This window comes from Aspergillus pseudodeflectus, assembly GCF_044049435.1.
Source record: "Aspergillus pseudodeflectus strain CBS 756.74 chromosome Unknown BJX68scaffold_47, whole genome shotgun sequence".
In the NCBI taxonomy this organism is placed as follows: domain Eukaryota; kingdom Fungi; phylum Ascomycota; class Eurotiomycetes; order Eurotiales; family Aspergillaceae; genus Aspergillus; species Aspergillus pseudodeflectus.
Genome location: NW_027263823.1, coordinates 166,074 through 190,454, shown reverse-complemented (window position 1 = coordinate 190,454; position 24,381 = coordinate 166,074). Strand labels below are relative to the sequence as shown.

The following is a 24,381-nucleotide window of genomic DNA, read 5'->3' as shown; positions in this document are numbered from 1 at the left end:
TTTGGTCGTTGTCTGTTCTGCTCCAAGTATCAGCGTGGGCGAGCACAGCACCTGCATCAATGAAGCTTGGCCATTTCACTCTTCCAAGACAATCGGCCTTGGCCGCCAGGAGCGCCAGAGATCGGAGCGTTGCAACTCCGCCCGCTGAAAGCCCGAAGATGATAGATAAGTCAGTTAGGTAGTCTTCGCCAAGCACATTCCCATGGGCGTCGCCACACCAGGACGTCTCACTCGTGAGAAACGAGGTAGATACGTACTTCTCCAATCAAGTCAGTCTGACGGTTTACACACCTGCCAGAACAGCAGCTCGAGAACGTGGGTTGATAGATAGCCTATGCAATCTATATCTTGGCACCATAACTCGGTGGCTCCGGGGCCTGCTGTTTCCCGCTTGTTTGTGCCCCGGCCATTCCCAGGGTTTCTGGAGAAGAGATAGTGTCCTCCTCGCATCACCTTCAATAACGATTCAGCTTTGGCCAATGCACGCCTCATCCTATTTATTGCACCTCTCTGGACTCGATGGACTTGAATGAGGCCTTGATCAAAAATCCCAGCAGAATCTTGGTGACTTGGTTTATCCAGCCACGGATCTCATCTCAGCTCGGACTCCCGGTTTCGCTCTCGTCTCTATGCCCAGGCTCAAGCCAGCTAAAGTGGCGCACTCCAAGAGATAAAAAGTGAGATTCAACACGTTGTGACACGTATACCACTGTACAGATATGTTCTCTAGAGAATGTTTAACTCGACTTTTGAATTGCCCCTACTGTATGCTTGCTGTATTTACCAGATATGCCATGCCATGCCACGCCATGCCCGTCCCATTCACAATCAATCAATCAATCAATCAATCAGACGCATCATAAACACAATCACGAGCAGAATAGCAAATCCCCCACCAACGAGTAGGTAACTAAAGTATCCCCATCCCAACCCATCACAGAGAATGACCGGTCCGCCCTCCGCTCTTACTCGACCATGCAACCGCGAGCCCGTGCCTGGGGGCTATACAAGAGGAAAGGGAAAAAAAAAGAGGAAAAGAGGGAGAGAGAGGGAGGTGAAGCTAAATCACTGCGGCGTTTTAAGTCTATCAAGTTCGCTCCAATAAGAAAAGAAAGGGTTATAGATGAAGACGCTGAGACGTAGCCAAGGAATAAAGTAAAGAAAAAGATGAAACGAAAGGGTATAAATGTCGTCATGAAGAATAATGTATTTATTCGACAGGCTTCTTTATGCATTCACAGCCTGCTGAGGATAGCTTTGTGGCATCGATGAGTTCTCCAGTTCATCGACGGTCTTCTCGTTGGCGGCGGGTATGGAAGAGTGGTCGTCGTGCGTTACCGTTACGGGGGAAATGGGTTCGTCGTCGTGGGAAATGGGGGCGGAGAGGGCTGATTCCGAGAGCACGGAGCGCGTGTCCAGAAGGTCACGGTGTGTTTCTTCGGACACCTTTCGTGGCACATCCATGGATGCCCTTAGGCCAGATCGGACAGAGCTTCCAACACTGATGAGGTCTGTGTCTGATGCGCGGGGTTCTTCTGACGGGGTAGGTTTTCGGAGTTTGAGACGTTCCTCTGGTGGCATGTTTTGCCAGTCCGATCCAAAGGTCACAATCGACGCTTTCTTGCCGTGGACGGTGAAGCTGCCTCCCTTGCGGGAAAGGCCGCCTTCGCCACTTTGGCCGTCTTCGAGGGCAGAGGCACTTGGTGTAGAGTCGCGCTTCTTGTTCCTGGGGTGGTTTCCGTGGTGTCCGCTGGATGAATCGCGCAATGTGCGGTGGAAGCTGTGCCGGACTCGACTCATTCGATCGCTCTGGGACGCGTCTTGTGCCTCGTCTTTCTTGGGTTCAGAGTCCACGCTTTCGATAGCGACTGATCCTTTTCGTGAAGGCGAACTGGCCGCATCCAGCAGACCGGCTTCACGGAGCAGACGCTCTTCGCCGTCATCAAAGCTTCCAGGAAGCGTCAGCTTAGATGCCTTGGAGGCAAGACTTGCGACGTCCATCTTGCTAGCAGAGCTGAGCACTGACGGTTCACGTTCCAGTCCATTCGGTGGGTTCGGGGAGACAGAGTTCGTTCGCTCTTTGGTGTTATCGATAGAGGGCGGCCTACCAGCACGGGCGATCAGGTCCGGCGAGGTCACCGAGGTGGCAAGGCTAGGACGACGCACCCCGCCGAGGCTAGAAGACGGAGACGAAACCTGGTAGACCGATGCCTGCTTCTCGGAGAGCGCGGCGGGGGATTTTGGAATCGGTGATGCTGGCTTATCTGCGCGGGGAGAAATTGCGGAGACAGAGTCAGCTAGCGAAGACGTCGAAGCTGGGATTTCTAAGCGAAGACGCTGTGGCTCTGGCGCCGGCTTCAGTTGATCACTTTCCTCGCCTAGGTCACGGACCAAGACTTCTCGATGGCATCTCGTGCGCCAGAGGTCCTGTCGGACCCATTTGAGCTTGGCAGCCATGCGACCGGCAGCCATGATCAGGTTTTCTCGGGCGCGGAAGTGGACAGGAGTTAGGATTTGCAGGTGCCGAGCATTCCTCAGAATATCATCTAGCTGCCTTTGCGTCGTGAAGAGCTGTTCGTTCGCCTCTTTGATCTTCTGCTGAATAAGTCTCTTTCGAGCAGCCATCAATTCGTCAGTTGGGCCAGGGCCTGAACCTGGGGTTGTAGGTTCTTTGTCTCCGGAGACGTGCGATATGTCCGACCTGAACGAGGGACGACGGCTCATGCGATTTCGCTGGGCATCATATTTGGTAACAATCAGGCCCTTCGCTCCGACTCCTGTGGTCCGGAACGCTGCCGCATAGTTGAGTTTCGCCAACCAGTCGTTCATGTCCGCCTCATTGTTGGCTAGGAAGACTTCTTCCAGAGAGTTGGGCCTCACAAAGATGAAAGCATGCTTATGCTTTTTATAACTGGAATCCAAGAGGGCCACAGCATGATCGGTTGACATCATTCCATCAGGGTTGAAATTCGTCAATGGCGGTCTGAACACTACTGCCCGACGGCGACCCTCTCGCTGGTGCGAGTCGCGCTGTGCCATCAAGGATTTGACCCAGTTCGCGTCTTTGAAGAAATACAAGTGTGAGAGAGTCAGGAGAGCACCCCATTCTTGCCACGGCGAGCGCGCTCGTTTCTTCTTTGGGTCTTTGCGCCAGAGTAAGCCTACCTTGGCCACTTTGATATCCACCAGTCCAGGGGTGGAATCGGCTGGGTTGATCATGCTGGCTGGCATAAAAGCATCCGGCCGTGACCGCGCAGAGATGATTTGTAGGATACCAGACTGGGCAAAGGCCTCGTGTAAGCTGTCGATATCGGATGGGCCTGTAGTCGGGTTGCATCCGTATGGGTCTTCCAAGTTCATGACCTCTTTGAAGCTTGGTCGAAGAGACTCTAGCTTCCCATCCATGATCAATGCGTATGGGTCGACGGGCTCTCTGGCAACGCGCGAAAGGTTCTCCGCACTAGGAACCCGGAACAACGCCTTGCGAGGCTTCGCAAGATGCCGCGTGCTCATATTAGAGTCCTCGATTCGAATGAACGGCGTATACGAAATATTCTCGTAGAAGCACTCCAGGATATCTTCTGCCACACCTTCACCGCGAGTATTCTTCACGTAATCACCTTTTTGCATCTTGCGCTTGTTATTCTTGTTGAAGACATCGGTATGTAGAATGAGAATCGAAAACGCAATGAAATATGCTTGATCTAACCCAATGTGAGTATCTAGACGGGGAAAATCAATAGGACGAACAACTTACCCGTCGATGCAAAGATACCCGGGTTGCATTCGTGGTATCGATCTGCAAAGCTCTGGAGAAATCGGTCAATCTGTTGCGTTTCTTTGGGAAGCTCTACTTCCATCAACAATTTTCGAATGGCCATGTCGATAGGATCGCCAAAGTAAGCAAACCCACGCATAAACTTTCGCAGCGCATTTTTGTAAAAGTCCTCGCCCGACTGAGAAAGAACTCCAGCAATAGTGCTTTTGGGGATGTTTTCTTCGAGTCGCGTGAGGTAAGTCGCAGGAGTGTCGTCCTCTTGCCGTTCCGGATAGGATTGCACTTTTGTGAGAGGTGTTGACGCGGCCTTTGTACCACTGGGCGAACCATTGTTGCGCACAGAACCTGGTTCGGAATTTTGCCTTAACCGATTTGAGATGCCAAATATATCACCAAAACTCTTGCGCCCGGTAGTCGAAAAGGATGTCCTGCCAGAGGAAGGAAGAGGAGGGGATGGTTGGTACTCGGTATCCCGCATATTCGTTACTGAATCAAGGGTAGATGATCTTGCCCTGTTCGCCAACAGACCACGGTTTCGCACAGACGGTGTCGAGTGTGCCGAGTTTGCAGAGTTGGACGAATCTTTTCGCGAGAGGGGTGGGCGCGAGGCCGATAAACCAGCTGAAGACCGAGATGGAGAGGGTAGCGGAGATATGTGATCGTGTCCGTCCGAGGCATCGGATCTTCGCGTTGGGCCGTCCGGAACAGACTTGGACTGCGCCAGGCCGGCTGTTGGTCCATCTGCTCCAAACTGGGATCCAGTAGGCTTTGGGGGTAGCGGGAAAAGTGGTCCGCGGTTTCGCTTCAGCCGTGGCATACGGAAACGTTTGGTGCCAGAAGAGGTGCCGCCAGGTGAGTTGGTCCTGGAAATCCCATTTTCCCCCGTACTTTGGTCGGAGCGAGAAGATTCGGAGTATCGAACGTCCACGACAGAAGAGCGATGGGAGCCATTGGGCCGATCGCGACCAGCGCTTCGAATTGACGTCGTTGATAAGCGTCCGGGCTCTTCAGTGCTGACTCTCGAGGCGGATAACGACGGATCAGCGCTCTGCGAACCTGTTGAATCCCGAGAGTCGCTCTTGGGCCTTTCGCCAGACACGGCTTGCTGTTCCGGCAGTGCTTCCATTGACAACTTCCTAGAGTCCGGGAGGATCCTGAGTTTGTTTTTCCGTTTGACGGGTTGGTCTAGCTCATGGCTTGTCGGTGCGGTAGTTATAATTGTGGGGGCTAGAAACAAAGGAAACAAGGTTCAATTAGCGGCCAGAGAGGTTAAGAGTAGGGGTAACTCGTATCACTTACGCGGAGGTATGCTGGGAACCGGTGGGGTCTGGGCCTCTGCCTCTCCCTTGGCATATGATTTTGACAGCTGGGGATCGGAGGCATGACGAAGCCTCATCAAGCTGAACCGGTTTCCGCGCATATGCAGGTTGTCCCGACTTGCATGGAGGGCACTGGGAATCTTGGACTTGAGCGACGTGTTTCCTGCAAAGAAGGTACCCTTGTTTCCGCCACTTTCGCCATGATCGTTGTCATCTTCCGCGGGGATCGGTGAGCGAGGTAAAGATTCAGAGTTTCGCGGGGCAAGGTTCGTTGTTGACTGAGTCGGACGGTGCAATTGTTCGCTATGGCGGGACTGTATCTGCGGCTCGGTCAAATGTCGCTTCTCGCTGTCATATAACGCGCCGAGCCGTAATCCTTTCCAATGCATGGCGATGGCACAGAGAAATGCGTATGTTATATGGTCCTGCAGGGAGGAATGTCCGTAAGACCCATACGCAACCCTTGCAAGCACATCCGTCTGTAATTGCACGTAGCGGTGCGGTCCGCGGGGATTTGTGTCGGCGTTGTGCTTGGCGGTTGGATCGAAGAGCCACCTTAATGGAGGTCAATGGTCATCGCGAAAGAGAGGAGTGGTGGAAACGGAACCGGTCGAGACGACAAGGAGGGGAGAAGCGAAGCTGACGGTCGATGAAGCAGGAGTGAAACTCGCGGAAAAAGGGGGCGAAGGGGTACGAAGAGCCGATCAGGAGGAGAACAATAAATGGTGCGGAATTGGAGCAACAGTAATAGCTGATCAACAAAGGCTCTCCTTTACATTTCTTGGCCGTAAAGTGAGTGTGTCGTGAGCTGATGAGACGCGCAAAAGACAGTTGAGTGAGAGTGAGGGGAGAGGGCGGCAGAGGGATCCAAGGTACTGTCGAGCTTAGCTTGGGGCGGAAGAGGCCGACAAAGAAAGCGGTTCACTATCCGGGATAAAGATGGCTCTACAACGATGGCCACAACAGTTTGAGGGGGAAGTGGGCGAAAAATGAGCAGTAGTAGGAAGCTGGGATGACATGCGAGATGATGCTGGACGAGAAATCAACGGGCCGAACGAAACAAGGCTGGCCGCTGGGCAGTGGGCACGTGTGTTCTGGGCGCAGCACCGATACAAAATAATGCCTCGCATCTCACACCGAATCCTCAAGCTGTTTCTACAAGGTAATGATGCTCCGGGTCTCCTCAAGGGTTCCAGACCGATTCTTGGGCCTCGATTATCTACGCTGCAGATGATGAAAAAGCTGCGTGTGTTGGTGGAACCTGGAACATCGGTGGGTTGGGTTGTTTCTATTTTGGCTGTGGCCGTTGACAATCAATACATATTAACCCTGACTGCAAGCTCACAATTGGTTGATCCGTAAATTACGGAAGTTCAGCTTCTTAACTCCAGCGGCAGTGTGATGAACTCCGGTTCCGAGTCCGAGGCCCCAACTTGAAGCATCTGTGTGCAGAGTCCTTTATCCAGGAGGGCGATGATATATCTCTGACTCTTCGATTACTAACGCATGGGAGAACCTCGCGGATTGACACGCGTCTCAAGACTCAATTCCAGGAAACAGTCTCTGGCTCGAAGGGAAACCAAGTCTAGAAGTGACGTTTAAGCCCTTTTGCAGGGCCGGGTCCAGACCGCAAGACTGGAGAATCCTGAAGCCGGAGAAATCGTCGGACTGCAAGACCCAACGATCTGGGCCGCTAAACCCAATTGGGATTCCATAGTGCTCACTACAATCAATTCTGATGCCTAAACAGCAAACCTGAGATTGCACGGTCGTCCTTGGCACGGAGAGTATGGAAATTGCCAGCGAAAAGAGAGTTGCGATGAAGATAGCATTGAAGGATAAAGCAAGTACGGAGTAGTGACGCCGTTCATTTGACATGTGGAAATCGTTGAACGTGGGCTGACGTTTCTGCCTCAGTCAGCTGCACCGCCACACTGATTCCTGCGAGTTGAGCCTTGGCCCTTGCCTATCGTCATCCATCGTCGTGATTTTTCCTTTCCAATAATCAATCGTCGCCCGATCGCTGGTCGAGATTGAAGAAATGTTGTGTTGAAGAAAATCATTTTCTTATCATGCGCTCTCTTCTGACGCTCTTCCACCTACTCCTGCTGGCCGCATCGGCGACCAGGAGTGTCGCCGTCCCCGCCGGCTCCAGCATCACTCCTCCACCTCCGATCGAACCTGTCTCACTTCTCTCATCGCCTTCCAACCCGCAACGACCATGGATTCGCCTTCGAGATTGGGTCATCGAGTCAATATGGGGCATTCCCAAAACACACACTGCGCGTCCTCCATCTCAGGAACACGCCGCACCTCCCCGGGGCTTCGCGCGATACGGAAGTGACGTCGTTCTCCGGTTTCGTGTGCAAGATACAAAACAGGCAGAGGCATTGGTAGAGGCGACTGACGTCCTTTTCCTGGATGTCTGGGCGTCTACCCCCGAGTTTGTTGATATCCGCCTGGCAGAGGAAGTCGTACGTGCTCTTAACGCAGAATCGAAAGTTATCTTAGCTGACCTTTTAAGATCCCTTCCTTGCTCGGGCTATTGCCGGACTCGCTTCAAACTACCTACACTCCTCTCATCGACAACCTGCCAGAGATGATCTATGCCACATATCCCGGCCGACCTGTCGGACTTGACGGACACCCTGCCGCTAGCCACTCCGCTCGCGAATCTTCGGACCTGTTTTTCCGCGAATACCAACCGTTGTCGGTCATTGTACCCTGGATGCAGCTGATGGCTTCAATGTTCTCGACACATGTTAAACTGACAAGCGTGGGATCTTCTTACGAAGGCCGCGATATCCCTGCTTTACGACTTGGAGCCCCGCCTGACTCGCAAAGATCGACCACACCGCGCCCGGTGATCCTGATAGTCGGCGGCAGCCATGCCAGGGAGTGGATCAGCACCTCTACAGTCACATACATTGCATATAACCTGATGACTAGGTACGGAAAATCTGAGGCGGTCACCCATCTCTTGCAAGACTACGACTGGGTTCTAGTTCCGACAATCAATCCCGATGGATATGCTTATACCTGGGACACTGACCGCCTCTGGCGCAAGAACCGCCAACCCACCAGTTTTCGCTTCTGCCCCGGAGTCGACCTAGACCGGTCTTGGGCCTACGAATGGGACGGCGACCAAACGCAATCAAACCCGTGCTCAGAAAACTACCCTGGCGAAGAGCCATTTGAAGGCTTCGAAGCTAGACAACTCGCCCAATGGGCCCTGAACGAAACTGAAAACAACAACGCGCATATCATCGGCTTCATGGACTTTCACTCTTACTCTCAGCAAATCCTCTACCCATTCTCATTCTCCTGCTCCTCGGTCCCGCCTACCCTCGAGAGCCTTGAAGAACTCGGCCTCGGCCTCGCCAAGGTAATTCGCCTAACGACACACGAAATATACGACGTCACATCTGCCTGCGAGGGCATTGTCACAGCCGAGAAGCCCGCCAAGCGCTTCTTCCCCATCGGCGGAAGTTCTGGCGGCAGCGCACTGGATTGGTTCTACCACCAGCTGCGCGCGCGGTACGCGTATCAAATCAAGCTACGCGACCGTGGAAGCTACGGATTCCTACTTCCGTCGCAGTACATTATTCCAACAGGAAAAGAAGCGTTCAACGCTATTCTGAAACTAGGCCAGTTTCTGATGGCCGAGGACGACGTGCGCAATTTCAATCTCGAGATGGACCTCGAGTACATTGATCCAGAGGAACTTTCCTCTACCTCTACCACACAGCCCAACAAGCAAAGCCAAAGCGAGGACGATGACGACGACCTCGAAACCGAAACAGCCGACGATGACACTCCAGGCTTTGATAAATGGGAACCTCTCCGATGGGAGACGCAGAATACTCTTGGATTCCGGCGACGTAGATAGTGATCGCGATAGCTGGTACTTTTTTTCCCCCGCTTGTTGTATTCTTGACTTAGTCACCTGTCACAGTATGTAGTTAGTTTACAGCCCAGATGAAATATTAATGACTAACGAGCTCACTTTTACTTTATTTAATAGCGGTTGGAGGCCATGGAGTGCTTACTTTGACATCAATCGAGACTCCTATGCTAAGGGCCCAGGCTATTTAAAGAGACAAATGAGCCCTCTGCACAATATCCGAAACACCAACGGGACCTGCCAACTTGCAGGCTGGCGGAGAGTGATTTCAAGCCGTCACTCGACCCCAGTTGCAGTGATGGCAGCGAATATTTACCTAGACACACTGAGGTACTAGTAGCTGCTGATACCGTTGCCATCAACTCCTACCTTACCAAAGCAAGTTCGAGGCATCGTTTTAGTTGTGGTCTCCGGAGTACATGGAACACCAAGGGCCAGTCCTAACAGCAGGGCCGAACCGTTCGCAATCTACCACTCCAGAGAAAGGTCACATACGTATCAGGCAAAGTAGCACATGACCTGAGTTTAGCGAGCCCCCTCTCCTCCCAGGGGTCAAGGTAAAGGCTGAACTGAGCTCGGACTGGAGATCTCAAGTTCAGCGGAGTCAATGAGATTCAGCGAGAAAGACTGCTAAGTCCTTTGCTCATAGGTCTCGCTGGAGGATAGCCTTATTCTAAGATGTCTTCGCTTGTAAGTAAAGAAATAGAGGTCTCTATTAAAGAAATTCACCTGCTTTATTTACAAACCATGTTCTTGAAGGTGATTGTGGAAGGAAGGTTATGACTGTCGCCATGGCGAATACAGCGCCGAGAACACAACAGAATCTTGCCTATTTCCTCCATCCTGATTCTTAATTTGACTCTATCCTCTATTTACCACTTAATATTGCTTTCTTGTCAGCACCATCATCATCTCGAGCGCCTGCGATAGGAGCAACACCAGAGCCTCCCTCTTAGGAGGATTGCCATCTACCTTCCCTCTCAACTGCTGCATTTTGCAGAGCGACTCTCACTTTTTGGTGGCTATAACACCCGCTGCAACCTTTGCTACGAAGGCAGGCCCAGACCTCCTCCTCGTTTCCCAGAATTTGCATGCCTGGCCTCAAAGAGGAAAAATTGCTTTGGCCAAAATGCTGCAGAATCTGTTAGGTTTCATCACATCACGTGAGTCCCCCTTCACCAACCCAAACAGCATAACACAAGCAGCAGCCCAGCCCAGCCCTCCTCTACTCTCCCTTTCATTCCCTAAAAGCCCATCTTCTTTCCTCTTCCCCTGCTTTGTCCTTTCCCTTCACAAGTGAGAAAGAAAGAAACTGACAGAATCCTCGCTACAATGTCAGACATCCTTGCGGCTCTGGGTTCCGAGAGCGACAGCGACTACGACAGTAACACCGACTCAGATTCGGAGTCGGGCTCTGAGCTTGGGACTGACCAAAATGGACAGCTCTCCTTGTCCGAGCGCGAGACGACGCCTGATGAGGATGCGGATGGAGACTCTTCTGAAGGTGACGCTGGTGACGATCCGTTGAGTGTGGGTGGTTTGAAGGAGAATGTGGGTGATACGATGTTTGTGAGGGGGGTGAAGGAGCAGATTGAGTTGGATGAGGTGACTGAGACCGTCATTGATTCTGTTTCTGCCCTTCAGCTTGGTGTGGAGCTTGGTGTGCTTGGTGAGAAGGATGAGAAGAAGGATGACCCCGAGAAGAAGGAGAACGAACTGGAAGCAGAGGAACAGATACACATAACCGAGCCCGCTGCAGATGAGGGGAAGAAAGAGGAAAGCGTTGAGGAGGAGAACGCTGAACAGAAGAGTGAGATTGTCGACCTGGAGGAGAACGAAGGTCACGACGAGCAGAAGACCGAGGGTGACAGCGAGCTGAAGAATAGGGAGGACAACGAGAAGGAGAGTGAGGCTCACGGCGAGGAAAGGAACAACAGTGTCGACGAGCGCGAGAATGAGGGCAATAATGAGGCGAATAAGGAGGGAGACGACGAGCAGAAGGATGAGGGTGAGGATCAAAACGTTGAGGAGGAGGAGAGTATCCTGGTACTCCCGGTCCCTCCTCCCATCTCACCCATCTCACCAATATTTCCCATTCCTCGCCCCGTTGCACTCCCCGAACTCGCCATCAAACCGGCTCCATTGGCAATTTACGCTCCTCCCTCGCCATCTGAGCCGACCGCATCATCTCCCCCTTCCGCCTCGCCCTCGTCGTCGTCATGTCCGTCGTCGGCAACCAAGACACAGGACAAAGCCAAACGCCAGCCAGAGATCGACGCCGAAGCAGCACTCGCCACGTACCTGAAGGAGATTGACGGAAACACAAAGAGCGATGCCTCTGAAGATGCCCGCGAAGAGCTCCTCCAGCGCCTCCCCACGAACCTCCCCTTCCCGCCCCCGAACGGCACAGAGATGAAAGAGGAGATCCTCCCTGCAACCGCTTTTGAGAGACGCCTAGTCAACAAGGAGATGGGATACGGTCTCGTCGCTCTGCAGAATATCCGCGCGGGAACGGTGATCTTCGCCGATCAGCTGGTGACCATCTGGCAGGAGGAGCAGGAGTCGTGTCGGAAGATGAACGAAGCAAATACAATGATTCGACGCAAGGCTCGGAAACACGGCAAGGAGTGGTTCAAGCAGTTCATGGCTCTCTCACGCCCAAAGGTCAAGGAATACGGTATTATGGGCGGGATCTGGGACGCGCACCACCTGCCAACTACCTGGTCCGGCAAGCGAGGTGGCATCATCGGTCTCAACCTCGCCTATATCAATCACGGCTGTATTCCCAATGCTTTCATGACCTACGAGAGCATCTATCCGCCCGATAAGGATGGAATCCCTCAGTATGACAAGCAACCTCAGTTGGGCCGCGCCGTTGTCCGCGCCATCACGGAGATCAGGGCTGGCGTGGAAATCTGCATCTCATATGGCCAGACTGCTGGGACTGCGAAGATGCGCCAGAACCAGACTGATTATCACTTTGGATTCAAGTGTGCCTGCTGCGTGTGTGCGAAGCCCACGGAATCGTTTGAGAATGCACTACATGCATACCAGCGTCTCGAACCAGCATTCAATGACCGCTTTATCATTGCAGATAAGCCAGCTCTCGCACTGAAGCTTGCGCTTGACCTCATCCAGCAGCTTCGTCGGGCATATGTTTACGACAACCGCCTCGCTATGATCTGGGTGAAGTGCGCCATGATCGCGGGTCACCACTCCGACCTTGCTCGTGCTCACTGTTTCCTCTCTCGTGCGCGGCAGTTGGTCTTCCTGTTGGAGGGGCCCAGTGGTGGTCTCTATCGACAAGTTCGAAACTGGTGGCTTGCCCCGAGGCTCATGCCCGGATTCGGAGGAACCCAACGTGGCCTTAGCTCTGTTCGAGACTCGCTGAAGATTTACCGCAGCGGCTCCGACTCGAAGCAGATCCTGTTCATGGTTGACGCTGCTGCGGGAGAGTACATACGAGTTTCACGTTACAAAAAGATTCCCGCTGCGGCGAAGAATGAGCAGGCTGGCGGTGATACCGAAGGAAAAGACGACGAAGAAAAAAATAAGGCACGTTGGGAAATCGTCGATGGTCTAGACCCAATTCCACCCAAGCTGGACATGAGGACCGAGCCTCCAATCCATGAGTGGTGTTCCGTCGAGAACTGTCGTTCTTGCCGTCGCACAGACCGTCGTGAGAAGAGAATTCGAGAGTCTCGCGAGCGTCGCAATGGCGGAGAAAAGGAAGAGAAGGAAGCAGAGGAGGCAAAAGAGGAGGAGAAAGGGGATGACAAGGAAGAGGAAAAGGAAGTCTGCACCGATCCGAAGACGGACTTTGCTCGACTCTTGCTTAATGCCGTCGATGTATTCGAGCATTCGGATGGCGAAGCGGAGGGTAACACTGACACAAAGAACAGGAGCAAGAAGGAGAAACTCAGCAACCGCGCTCGTCGTGGCAGCAAGTGGTATCTTGACGCTTTAAAGTACCCGCGCATTCTTACCCCGGACTTAGACGTCAACATTTCTCCCGTTGATCGTGCTGCTGGTTGTAACTGTGTTGGTTTGCAGCAAGCGGAGAGCGCCGAAAGCGTGCAGAGCTCGGAGAATCCGGAGGAAGAGCAGAAAGGGAAGAAGAAGAAGAGAAAGGGAAAGAAGAAGAAGAACAACCACGCGGAGACGGTGATTCAGGACGTTGGAGGTGAGAGGAAAGTCGTCTTGGTCGAGGCGTCGGACGCGGGCGTTGGATCTTCGGCAACAGTTGAGCAGGACTAGGATACTCACTGCCTGGTACGACGCTGCTTGGATCTGATCTGGAACTGAATCTGGACATGACCTGGAGCCGGAAGTGAATCGTTGGGATGTTGGTGTAGTTTCTTTTGCTGTACTCTGGAATATCATGACTTGAAGCCTTAGCTAACGAACAATCAGACTTCTGCTAGTGATTCTCCCGTGCGATCCGCGTACACGACTAGGAAGATAGGGACAACCTTTGTCACAAGCAGTACGGCCTCTCAGTGAGCATAGTAGTGGAGTTTTTAATCATCAGAAGATGACAATGAAAGAGAGAGAATCACCTATGGGGTGGTGATGAGACCACCTGCAGCCCGTACGGGTCGCTCTTTCCATGCGACGACGGAGATACCCCTCATTCCTCATTGGGTAGTTGCTGAATGTGATTAAGATCTGGATGCGAAGACGTCAAGCCTGTCTACCGGGATGCCTCCTTTCCCTGCTTTTGCTCAGACTCCTTCAACCACTTTGATATTAGCCGAAGGCACTCTAACGAATCCCAAAGCTTCTTCTTCTTAGCAGGCATCTTCTGATTAATACGAGTCAACTCGGCCTCTAAACCCCTCCCATACTCCTTTCACGTCATCCTTCGTTGCTCCCAATTTCGAGGCAAGTAACCTGCATACGATTTGCGGGTGCCCCAAACTCGACTGTCAGGGCCAATGCCGTCTTGCGCTGGTGATTTGCATGTCCGACGTGAGTATCTGGCTGCGACAACAAGAGATCCACGTTACTGGCATGGTCTCTCTGAGCAGCGAGCAGAAGTGGCGTATTTCTAGACTCATCGAGTGGAGATTGCTCTACATCATCCCGCGAAAGGAGTAGCTGAACAAGAGCCAGCTTGCCCAACATGGCAGCACAGGCTAGTGGCGTTCTTCCGTCTTTGTCGCGGACATTGACCTGAATATCTGGGTGGTCTAGAAGGGCTCTGATGACGTCTTGATTCGCGACCGTGTAATGGACCGCGACGTGGAGGGGTGTATCGCAGTTTGCTTCGGCCTCCGCGGTTACATTGACGTCTATCCGAGGATGCTTCAAGAAAAGCCTGACTTTGCCAATGTCTATAGACCTGGCAGCACGGTCCAGTGCACTTTTCCCGAGGCTGTCTCTAAAGTTGATGTCAACGTCTTCATAGACAAGGAACTAGAGAAAGTCTTCTCTTGAATTTTTAGGTATACTTGTCGAAAGATATCGATCTTCTTCTTGTCTGAGATCATTGTCTTGAGAGATTAGGTATTGGAGCCCCTGTTCGCTTCCATATTCGGCGGCGAGGTGTAGTGGTTCAGCTCCTGTGCGATTATAATAGAGGCGGAAGCTCCCTGGGATCGCATTAATCACGGCCTTTATAATACTAGATTTTATTGCTATTACTGCACGCCACACTATAATAACTGTGGTTCCAATAGCACATGTATGAGTGAATAGGGCCTCAAAGACTGTTTCACGCCCCATCACAGCAGCTATAGCCAATGAGTTTGCGTGCTCATTGCCGGTATTCATCTTAATTGCCTCACTTTTAATCAACCCCTTCACGACGTCTTCGTGGCCCCTCGCCACCGCCACATAAGCGACGCTCGGTCATTCTCGTCAGCCTGGTCTACATCGACTTGTCCTGTGCCCAACAGAAGCCTCACGGCCTCCACATGTCCTGCACTGGCAGCGAGGAGAGGAGAAGCGGCGTCGTGTTATTAGCGTCTTTGAGGTCCGGCGCCACACCCTTTTCTAGGAGGTATTGGACATGCCTGCGTGTCCCCCAGCTGCTGCAAAGTGCATCACATTTCTCCCGTTTACGAGATGATCATGTATTATAGCTCTGCGCTCAACGAGAAGCTGAAGGACCTTTATATGGCCCCCTCCTGCGCTGCATCTGGAACAGTGAAAAAAAAAAAAAAAAAACTCACGCTGGCTCACAAGCGGATCAGAGCCACAGCAATGATTATCCCTGTGTGAAAGGAGGGCATGGCCATCATGAACCAAACCTTGATACGATACGGCTATGAGTGCTGGACGGAGCCGAGCCATATTTATGGGCTGACGATTCCTGCCGCTCGAGTGCTTGGATGATATCACTCGTTCCTCCAGGGTCCACAAACAGAAACGCCGCAATCAATGCATCTGTATAGGTAATCTGGACCTCATCGACGTTCAGAGTCACTGCTGAGCGGCGTTTGGTGAGTTCTACGAGGTTTATCACAGCAAATACGAGCGTCCGAATAAGGACTATGAGATGTGTTTCAAGGATGGTTGAAGAACAAGCTGACAAAACTCATCAGGACATTTTATGGGCGCGTTCCATCCCAGGGCTCGCAGGTGTTTCTCGAAATGCTCCCGGGCCTTTTATGGAGTTGCAAAACAACATTGATAACGAGGGCTAAACACGCAGAAGAGACAGTGCTTGTTAGTGAGCATAACAGGGCCACTGCGTGGCTCTGGCGATTGTTTCTTAATGCGTTCAACGCACTTCCTGGACAGGATAGATATAGGTCAAACCTTAACCCAGACAGCCACAGACACTGAGCAATCGTCCCCCATACAGTAACAGCTCGCACATCCCAGACGACGAGGGCAGTTTCCACATATGCCGCCATTAAAGCGCTAATGGCCCACACGATGGCTGTCAGCGCTATTGGAAACTCGTGGATGCCAACGGCGCCACTGAACTTATGGTTGACTCTAGAAGTGAACGCCAGGTGATAAAACTTGCTAGGGTGTACTCTATTACTGCAGTAAAGCTCGCCATGTTGGCCTACATGATTAGAATTAGGTTACAATAGGAAAGCTACAGTAAAACATATCCACTGACTTTCATAAAATAAAGCTCACTCTCTTGGGCAGATACATCTGTACAGCCAATACTAGTAGACACGAAGCGAAGTAGACTTGTGGTTGACAAAGTGTAAGAAGCTCAGATATATAGAAGTTGTTTTATTCTACTTATATTTAGTATTTAGCCCTACTTAAAACTGACAAAGGCTTTTTAACAAAGTGAAATTTCAGTAATCAGGGACAAATAAAGCTAGGATTCAGGTTACTAAAGGTTTAGCCAATATATTAGGAATAGATGCTGTCATCTCTAGCAACTTAGAGTGTTGGGCCTGTAATGAAAGAATTATTTAGCTGGGCGCATGCTGCTTCAATGGCCACAGGCATAGGGAATATTAATAGAGTGTACTAGATATTCTATTACTACCAGCATATATAGAGTTTTCTCCAGGCGACTTTTCATGCGGGGAGTGACATTCCAGAATATACTCAAAGGATCTACTCACAATATATTATGAAAAGAAATAAGTAAACAACCATCTCAAAGTCCTACGCTCACATCTGTTATTCACAAGCAGTGTCTTATAGTTATCTATGACCGGTGGAAATTTCGCAAACGCAGTACATCAAGTAGTCTTACTACAATGAGGCCTCGTTATTACGTATAGGGAACGTTTTTGCCCAGTACTATATTAGTTTAGATACTACTGTATCTAAAGTAGCATCAGCTGCTTATGGGAATGAGATCCCCTACTTGGTTGCACTAGGTTAAACGCGGTCAAGTCTACCATTGGCTTCCACGACACAACGAACCATTGATATTTCAACCCCCCAGGTCTTTCCAAAATAACTGCCCACTATTAATGATCACGCCTTCTCAGCTCCACTTTACTTAAGGCACCAATTATTAAATATTGGTTGTAAACAATCTCTTCCTGTTTGTAGTCACCTGGCCATGTTTCCACGTTTGTTGACATACATCCCATAATGTCAACCGGCGAGTCCGTCATCAAACGTTTGCGGGATATAACTGCTTTTCTCGCCCCGAGTGGCTCTCCCAATAAACTTCAAAAGGATTTCATTAAAGCTCTATAGAACTCCGCCGGCTCCATATCATCAAGATTACTCTTTCTGACCATGCCCAAACCTATCATGGCATTCTTCCTTAACGAAGACTATTATGAAATAGCTCACGCCTTTCTATCACATTTAACAGCATCGGCTTCGGGTGCTCCTCGCAGCCCTCCCGGGAAACTCTCCTCCGCCGTTGATGCCGTCAAGGATGGCTTTCTACACCAATGTGCGCGGTATTTGGTTAAGGATTGATAGCAGGTAGAGCCCGTGCCAGTGTTTTTCTTGTTTTTTTTAGTCCTCGATTTCTGCGACCAGAAAGAGGTGACTGAGTAACTCTGCATTTTGGCCGGAGACCAGGCTCCCCTGGGTCGACATCACCGATATTGGCATTGTCGTCGCGGCAGCTATGTCAGATCCACAGCGGTTCTTGCAAACGGAGATTGATCTTGCAACTGAGGCGCTTATGATGGGTCAGTTGGCCGATGTAAGCGCCTCAGTTGCCCGATAAGCTCAGTCGGGCGCTGGGCAAGGACGGGGAACCGGTGGAGGTCAAAGTGCGGTACTGGTCAGAGGACGAGCTGAATGAGAGGATCAAGGCGGGGAGCCCGGTCGCGCCTGCGATGCGATGGGCGAATGAGGTTCTGGGGGAATATACGGTGGCCAGTTGTCGGGATGCGCTGGGGGAGGGCCTTGCGAAGGGTCTGAGACCTGTTCGTGCATTTTTAGCAGCGCATGTGTCTGAGATTTAATTATTCATAGCAAATGGCGATATGGAGGGTCAGTACTTGGGTCGACTAGAGACTGGATACCTTTGTCATATCTGTAGGACTCGTTCATCCGTGAAAGTGGTCCTTGTTTCTGGGAGTGAAGAATTGAATTCCTCGAAGGCTCTGAATCAGGGTCGAATCAATGGTGATGAGGATCGTGTGGTTGACTCATTTGGATTCAAGGTCATTCATTCCATACGGTAGGGGGAGACTATTTAACACTGGACTGGAACGATTCCGCCAACAGCAGCAAAGTATCAGCCAACTAGTTCCACGTTGCTGTTCGACCGAACCTCCTGAAAGGATTGAAGCAAACCCAACCCCTTTGATCACAGTACACCAATACAGACATAATACCCCAGCCACAGCGACGAACAAGCATTTCCGCCAACCCCTGGATTCCACCGCAAGAAATTCGCCAGCGTAATCCCGGCCTTGGACGCAATCGTCCCACACTGATCACCAGAAACAACCTTGTGGAACTTCTTGCACGACGTCGTCATGCCCGGCTGGACTGGCGTCGGCGTAGCCACTCCATTCCCCTGCGTTGTTGTCGTTTTTGTGGTCGTTGTCGTGCGCGTGGTTGTCTTGGTCGTGGTAGTCGGCGACACCCCAACAATCGACACGCAGACATAGTACTCAGCCCACAACCCCGTGCACCCGGTACCCAGGTTCGTATTCCACGCGTACAGCTGCGCAAGGCTTATCCCCTTGCTGCTAGCAATCGCCGCACACCCGTCACCCGATTTGACGAGGTAGAACGCGTCGCAGTTGCCCACCATCCCGGGGAGTGTCGGCGTCGGCGTGGCGATCCCGTTGCCCGGTTTCGTTGTAGTTGTCGTTATCGTGGCCGTCGCCCCGACTCGCGAGATACAGACGTAGTACCCGAGCCAGAGGGACGTACACCCCGCGCCGACGCCGGAATTCCACGCGGTCAACTGCGCGACGGAGATCCCGGCGCCTTGCGCGATGCTGGCGCACGTGTCGCCGGATACGACCTCGTGGAACCCGTTGCAGTCGGCTACCATACCTGGTTGCGTGGGCGTGGGGGTTGGGATCCCGTTTCCTGGCGGAGCCGTTGTTGTAGTAGCCGTGGTGGTTGTAGGAGCAGTCCAGCCCTCGACGCCCGTGCAGATCTGGATACGCTCGTTAGCAACAGGGTGACTGACACTGTTCACGGATGTGCATGTGGGGACCTACATAAGTCTCAACCCATAGATTTTGGCACTGGCTCCCAATAGCAGGATTCCACTCGACCAGCTTCGCGAGGGAAAGCCCAGGGTACCGTTCAAGGTACACACTGCACGTGTGACCCTCCTGGACAAGGTCCCAGCGGTTGCACGTCTCGATTTGGCCCGACTGCGTGGGGCCCGGAGCGTTTCCGGTCTTGGTGGTCGTCGTGGTAGTCGTTGTTCTTGTAGTTGTCGTTGTAGGCACAGCAGTCGTTGTGGCCCCAGTAGTCGTCGTGGGAACAGGTTCTCCCCACGCTTCTACGCAGTAGGACTTGCCAGTCTCTAGCCCGCCGCAGTCGGCGGTGATGGATGGGTTCTGACAACATGTTAACAAGATGAACTCATACAAGATCTGCAAAGGACGACGCACCCAGCGTCGAAAGTCCTCCAGGGAGATAATCCAGTCCGAGAGAATATCGCTGCACGAGCTTGACGCGTCATTGTCAATCCACCACGTGCAGTACGAGGTGGTATCGGGGTCATAAGGAAGCTGCGGCGTCTCATCTCGACGCGAGTAGCCGCGAGCTGCCAGACAGGTTGTTGACAGGCTCAGGGCCAGTGTCAAGAGGAAGACAGGGCTCGGTACCATTATTGCTTTGGAATAACTGAGCCACGACGGGAAGAAGAAGTCTTGGATTGTATCGGCTAACTGCTCTTTCCGGCCACTCCTTGATCCGATCACCCAAGGAGCCTTTTATACCAATTTCTGGAGATATCCCATTTAGGACAACTTATTGCACCACCCGGCCGACACCGCCGACAAGTCAGATTGACTTACAAGGTGGCAATCCTTCGATGGCAGCTCTCATGCATGTCTGAGATAAGGGGCGTCACATTCAGAAGCGCAGTCCCATCAGGACCTGCCCCGTGTCTGCTCCGGTTAGCCCGAGAAGTCCCAAGGGGTTTGTATGCAGTTCTAGGATATAATGCCTACACTGGCACGAGGCTAGTAAAGACCAGCGAATCAGGCTCGCGAACCTGGAAGACTTGTTGCTTGCCGAGAGTGTGCGGCGCAGACCCTGACTGCAGGTGCGCGCCGCCAGACGTGCCTGCGTTCGGATCGAGCTCGCTATCCACCATGGAAGCGCCGCACTCGCGTGGGTGCCGAAAAAAAATCCCGTTTCTGACCAACTGCAAGGGCCTTAGTGCGTAGAAACTCCTGGCCGTTCCCTTGCCCGCGGAGTCTTCTGACCTCGATCCAGCAGAACAGAGCAACGGGGTGATCAGGGGGTCTCCTCACATTGAAGTAAACCTATCAGCATAATACATTGCATCAGTTAACCCTGAATCTATACCCATTCACACATTAGACATGAACACTAACATAAGAAACGGCGATGCCGTCGGAGGAATATTCATGCCCAAGCCTGGAGAACGCATCAGATCTGTGCACAACGGCTCGGCTCGCCTGTGATCCGCGCAGTTCCCAGATCCACCCTTCTTAGGGGCGCCGACATCGCAATGCGCAACGGTGGAGAAAGGTAGATCGGAACCTGTGACTGCGCGCCTGCCTCTCCTTCCAACGATTAGCCTGAAGTTCTAACAGTAGCCACAAATCCTTTCGCCGCGAGCACAATCACCAGCCAGCGGCAGAAATTGGCTATCCTTCATGTCGAGTCACTGGGTTCATCATCCTAAACAGGAGAAAGCGGGTGCAGCCGAGAGCAAGGATGCGCCGAGGCAGTATCCACCCCGGTCGGTACCTGCGAAGCAACGGGATACACAAGAGTAGGGTGAGTTGAGACAGCCCAGTAACTGAGATTACTCTACAATCCTCTGTTAAGCTTTCCTCCATACTTGGAACAGGTGAACCCTTGCATTTGCCATATCTGGTGGCCGAGGTTGCTTCCATAATAAAGGTGCACGTTAAAGAACAAATTTAGGAAACCCAGATCTAGGGGAGCATTTTGTTGATATGAACTTCAGACTGTTTGCAAAAATCTTTAAAGCTAGGATGAGAGCGTCCGCAGTCTCATTGTTGGCCCGCAAAATTAATTATATTACTCCTGTCACGAGACCAAACAAACGCGAAGTTTTTCGGCTCCACCTACATTGCCATGGGAAGAACTCAGATCCCTCGCTTGCCCTGCGGCTTGACCCAGCCCCACACAGACTTATTGTGCGAAGAACGGACCAGGCCAGACCTGTTGCGGCACAGCACACCCGCATACGGAGTATGCAGGGTTCGGAACGGCCCTTCAAACACCGAGCAGTGATTGGTGGATCGCAAGATTGTCAGGATCGCCAAGCCCAGATGGTGGAAATCGTACCCGAGCCTCGAGCTTCTCACAGTCACATCGACGTTGCATTGCGGCACGGCACTTGCATACATTGCCATCGCTAAGCAGGGTTTATTCGAAGCTGATGGCCTAGTTCGGAATGAGCGGACCGGTCAACAGAAGGGCTCGACTCGCACGAGGGCGAGTCATACCTCGGCCATTCAGTGGGATGAGTCGCCACTTCCAAGAGTCCTAAAGATTAAGGGGGGAAATTCTCTGCCAGTTTACAAAGGAGCGATAGAAAAACAGGTCTGTTTTAGTTAGAGCGGTAATATGGAATAAAAATGGTAGAAAGCAACTTGAGCTCAAAGTTCACTTCTGGCCGAGGGCATCATCCAATAGCTTCACCATCTCCCAGTGCTTGGCCTGCTCTGCTCTATCTCTCGGGGTGTAGCCATCCAGGTCCACGAGATCAGGGCGCGCACCATGCCGTAGAAGGACATGTGCACAGTCCAGTGCCCCGCGACCACCGCGGTATGCAGTATAGCCCAGCGCCGTCCAACCAAAGTCATCAACACGATCAATCTCGATACCAGGATGTGCAAGCAGGGCTTTCATGCACCGGGCGGATTTGGTTGTCATCAGTGGAGTTTCCCCGGTGTTTGTGGGCCGGTTGACATCAATGCCATCCTGTGCTAGTAGGAGCTTCACGAATTTAGCATCCTTATAACCTGCGGCGGCGGTGTGTAAGGGAGTCTTGCCATTGCCCCAGGCGGCATTGACATCGAGGCGACCGCATTCTAGCAGATCTTGAACGAGATCCTCTCGACCTTCGCTAATGGCCAGGTGAATGGCAGTCTGGCCGATTTGGTCCGGGAAGGTGAGGTCGGTCTCCGGGTGCTTGATAAGAAGCGAGATAACATCATATTTCCCCCGCCCGCCCCATAGAGCATGCAACAGCGGAGTTATTTGATATGCGTCCCGGCCCTCACCCTTCGTTAGTTGGTGATTGACATTAATTGACGGCTGTTCGAGCAATAACGCAATCGCAGGCGCATTGTTGGCACGCACCGCGTACCACAGCGGCGTTGACCCACAGTTATCAACCATATTGAGGCCATCGGGATCCTTTGTCAAAAGTAGCCGCATAAAGGGGATGTTACCCGCAAAGGACGCGCACATCAAGGGAGTCGCACCGTCTTGATTCTGGGGATGGAGGATGTCGCCTTCGCTGCAGTCTAGAATAGATGGGATAAAAGGAATGCCGGCACCAGGAGGTGTAGAGTCCTCGGAGTAGATGTTCACTCGAGCCTGGAGGTGTAGAATAGTGTTCCCATCCTCGTCCGTGCTAGCGAGCTGGTGGTAGTTGAAAAGGCCAGCAATTGTTGGAAATACCTGCAATAAAGATATTTGATCCAGAGGCTCAAGATAGCATGCGATTTGAAGGATGAGTTCCGTTGGCAACCCGGGTGACATGATGGAAAAGTTTGCTCTTGCAAGAAAGAGACATGGTTGCAAGAGGAAAAGGTTCAATTCCCAACAGTCGCACCACGCACACGTGAGCAAACAGCCTTGGCGCTATATGCATCTTGGAGACTATTGACAGAACTTATACTCTTCGTAGAGTCAATTACTTGCACCCCATGATTCGGTTCCTCGAGAGTTCCCAATTCTTCACTGCCTTCCGATGCGCCCTATTATCCTGCGTCCTGGATATCTTCCTCATCGCAGCATCATAATCTTTGATCAACTGCCCACGACCACCAGGGTATTCGAGCTCGTACATGACGATCGTGCCTCCTCTGTCAGGCTGCACGGCGTCGGACATGCTATTGAACTCCTCGTATCCTGTTGTGGATGTCTTTGCAATGGGGCGTCCAAAGTATACTGGTCGCCTCATCTGCCTAATCACAAACTCGTTGAGGTCCCTCAGCCGCAGTCCAAGCAGCAATTTCACGGCCCGTTCGCTCTCCAGACTCCAGTTCTGAAACAGCTTCATCTGCTTCGCGGTGAGAGTACCGGTCGCGATACGCGCGTCAATCGCCTTCTTCGCCTTTGCTTGCCAGTCGCCCAGCTCCCGCGCCGCGCGGTAATACTCGCTCGATGCGGACGTGAATCCAGGCAGCAACTTGGAGGGGTCCCAAAAGCCATTGTAGTAGACGTCCTTCGGAGTCTTCTCCTTTCCCTTCTCATTCACGTCCTCCACCACGGTAGTCATCGCCTCCGCAACTGTTATTTTCCTTTCATTCCACACTTCATCCGCTGTGGCTGCGTTCCACGTTGGCCATACCATTTTCGTCCGATCAGGTTTCGTGCTGTGCTCGTTGGTGGGGGCCCAGATGTACTCGCACAGTTCACGCAGAGTGCAGCGGCTTTTCTGTCCGCGCAAGCCCGTCCGTGAACCCACGCAGCCACTGGCAATCCCGCCCTCTTTGGCAGGGTCGTCATAGATTTCCTCCTGCATGTAGATGGTGAAGATGAAGGCTCTGGCTGAATCAGACACATGCGCTAAGAAAACAGCATGGAGAGGCTCGGATGGGACTTACCGTTCAGCAGAGCCACGTATGCCTGTGGCAGCGATACTCGCGCAAAAAGATAAAAGGAGGTAAACTATGGCGAGCCTCATTTTGCACGACGGGTGAAAGAAGCCAGGCCAGCGAAATAGGGGAATGAGTTTGCTCGGGGATGGGAAAACAGCTCTGGTCGAGCATAGAAATACATCTTACAAGGGGCCTAGCATTGGTCTAGGGAAGGGACATTGGAATCGGAAACTCAAGGAAATTTTGCTCTACGGTCTACAATAACCCTAGGCCATCGAGGTAGCCGCCGCCAAGACAGTCTGTCGGGGAGAATTTTATAACCCCTGCATCCTTAGTGTCTGGATCGCACTCCGTAGCGTAGTTTTGCCTCGTTCGGGGACGGAGCACGCCGCTGGGATGTCTCACTTGTTCATGTAGCGTCGGGTTGCGAGGCTAGGATTCTCTCGGGTGTTCCGTAGGTATTTGTCACTTCATTGTCTAGTCACCGAGCGAGCTGTTAGGTCCGATTCA

General features: G+C 52.2%; 5 protein-coding genes across 5 annotated transcripts; 2 read left to right on the top strand and 3 right to left on the bottom strand.

Annotated features, from left to right (window-relative positions):
• Nucleotides 1–1,068: 1,068 nt before the first annotated feature.
• Nucleotides 1,069–5,800, bottom strand: BJX68DRAFT_157155 (Arf family guanine nucleotide exchange factor SYT1). The gene is made up of 3 exons (XM_071036774.1): nucleotides 5,078–5,800; nucleotides 3,758–5,005; nucleotides 1,069–3,704 (listed from the first exon to the last, which is right to left on the bottom strand). The coding sequence occupies exons 1-3, from the start codon at nucleotides 5,484–5,486 to the stop codon at nucleotides 1,228–1,230; spliced, it is 4,134 nt and encodes a 1,377-aa protein (XP_070895529.1). The 5' UTR covers nucleotides 5,487–5,800; the 3' UTR covers nucleotides 1,069–1,227.
• Nucleotides 5,801–7,072: 1,272 nt separating this feature from the next.
• On the top strand, nucleotides 7,073–9,079 carry BJX68DRAFT_157205 (M14 family metallopeptidase). Its single transcript, XM_071036777.1, has 2 exons — nucleotides 7,073–7,571; nucleotides 7,622–9,079. Exons 1-2 carry the CDS (start codon nucleotides 7,170–7,172, stop codon nucleotides 8,984–8,986), a joined length of 1,767 nt encoding a protein of 588 aa, XP_070895528.1. The 5' UTR covers nucleotides 7,073–7,169; the 3' UTR covers nucleotides 8,987–9,079.
• A 1,254-nt stretch (nucleotides 9,080–10,333) lies between these two features.
• Nucleotides 10,334–13,258, top strand: BJX68DRAFT_270263 (uncharacterized protein; the record flags this gene model as incomplete). The annotated part of the gene is made up of 1 exon (XM_071046581.1): nucleotides 10,334–13,258. The coding sequence occupies one exon, from the start codon at nucleotides 10,334–10,336 to the stop codon at nucleotides 13,256–13,258; it is 2,925 nt and encodes a 974-aa protein (XP_070895527.1).
• Nucleotides 13,259–18,209: 4,951 nt separating this feature from the next.
• BJX68DRAFT_257520 (LysM peptidoglycan-binding domain-containing protein) lies at nucleotides 18,210–19,701 on the bottom strand (the record flags this gene model as incomplete). Its single annotated transcript, XM_071043360.1, has 3 exons — nucleotides 18,210–19,016; nucleotides 19,081–19,428; nucleotides 19,483–19,701. The coding sequence occupies 3 exons, from the start codon at nucleotides 19,699–19,701 to the stop codon at nucleotides 18,210–18,212; spliced, it is 1,374 nt and encodes a 457-aa protein (XP_070895526.1).
• Nucleotides 19,702–21,597: 1,896 nt separating this feature from the next.
• On the bottom strand, nucleotides 21,598–23,957 carry BJX68DRAFT_278094 (ankyrin repeat domain-containing protein; the record flags this gene model as incomplete). Its single annotated transcript, XM_071048463.1, has 3 exons — nucleotides 21,598–22,823; nucleotides 22,966–23,817; nucleotides 23,878–23,957. 3 exons carry the CDS (start codon nucleotides 23,955–23,957, stop codon nucleotides 21,704–21,706), a joined length of 2,052 nt encoding a protein of 683 aa, XP_070895525.1. The 3' UTR covers nucleotides 21,598–21,703.
• Between the last annotated feature and the right edge of the window lie 424 nt (nucleotides 23,958–24,381).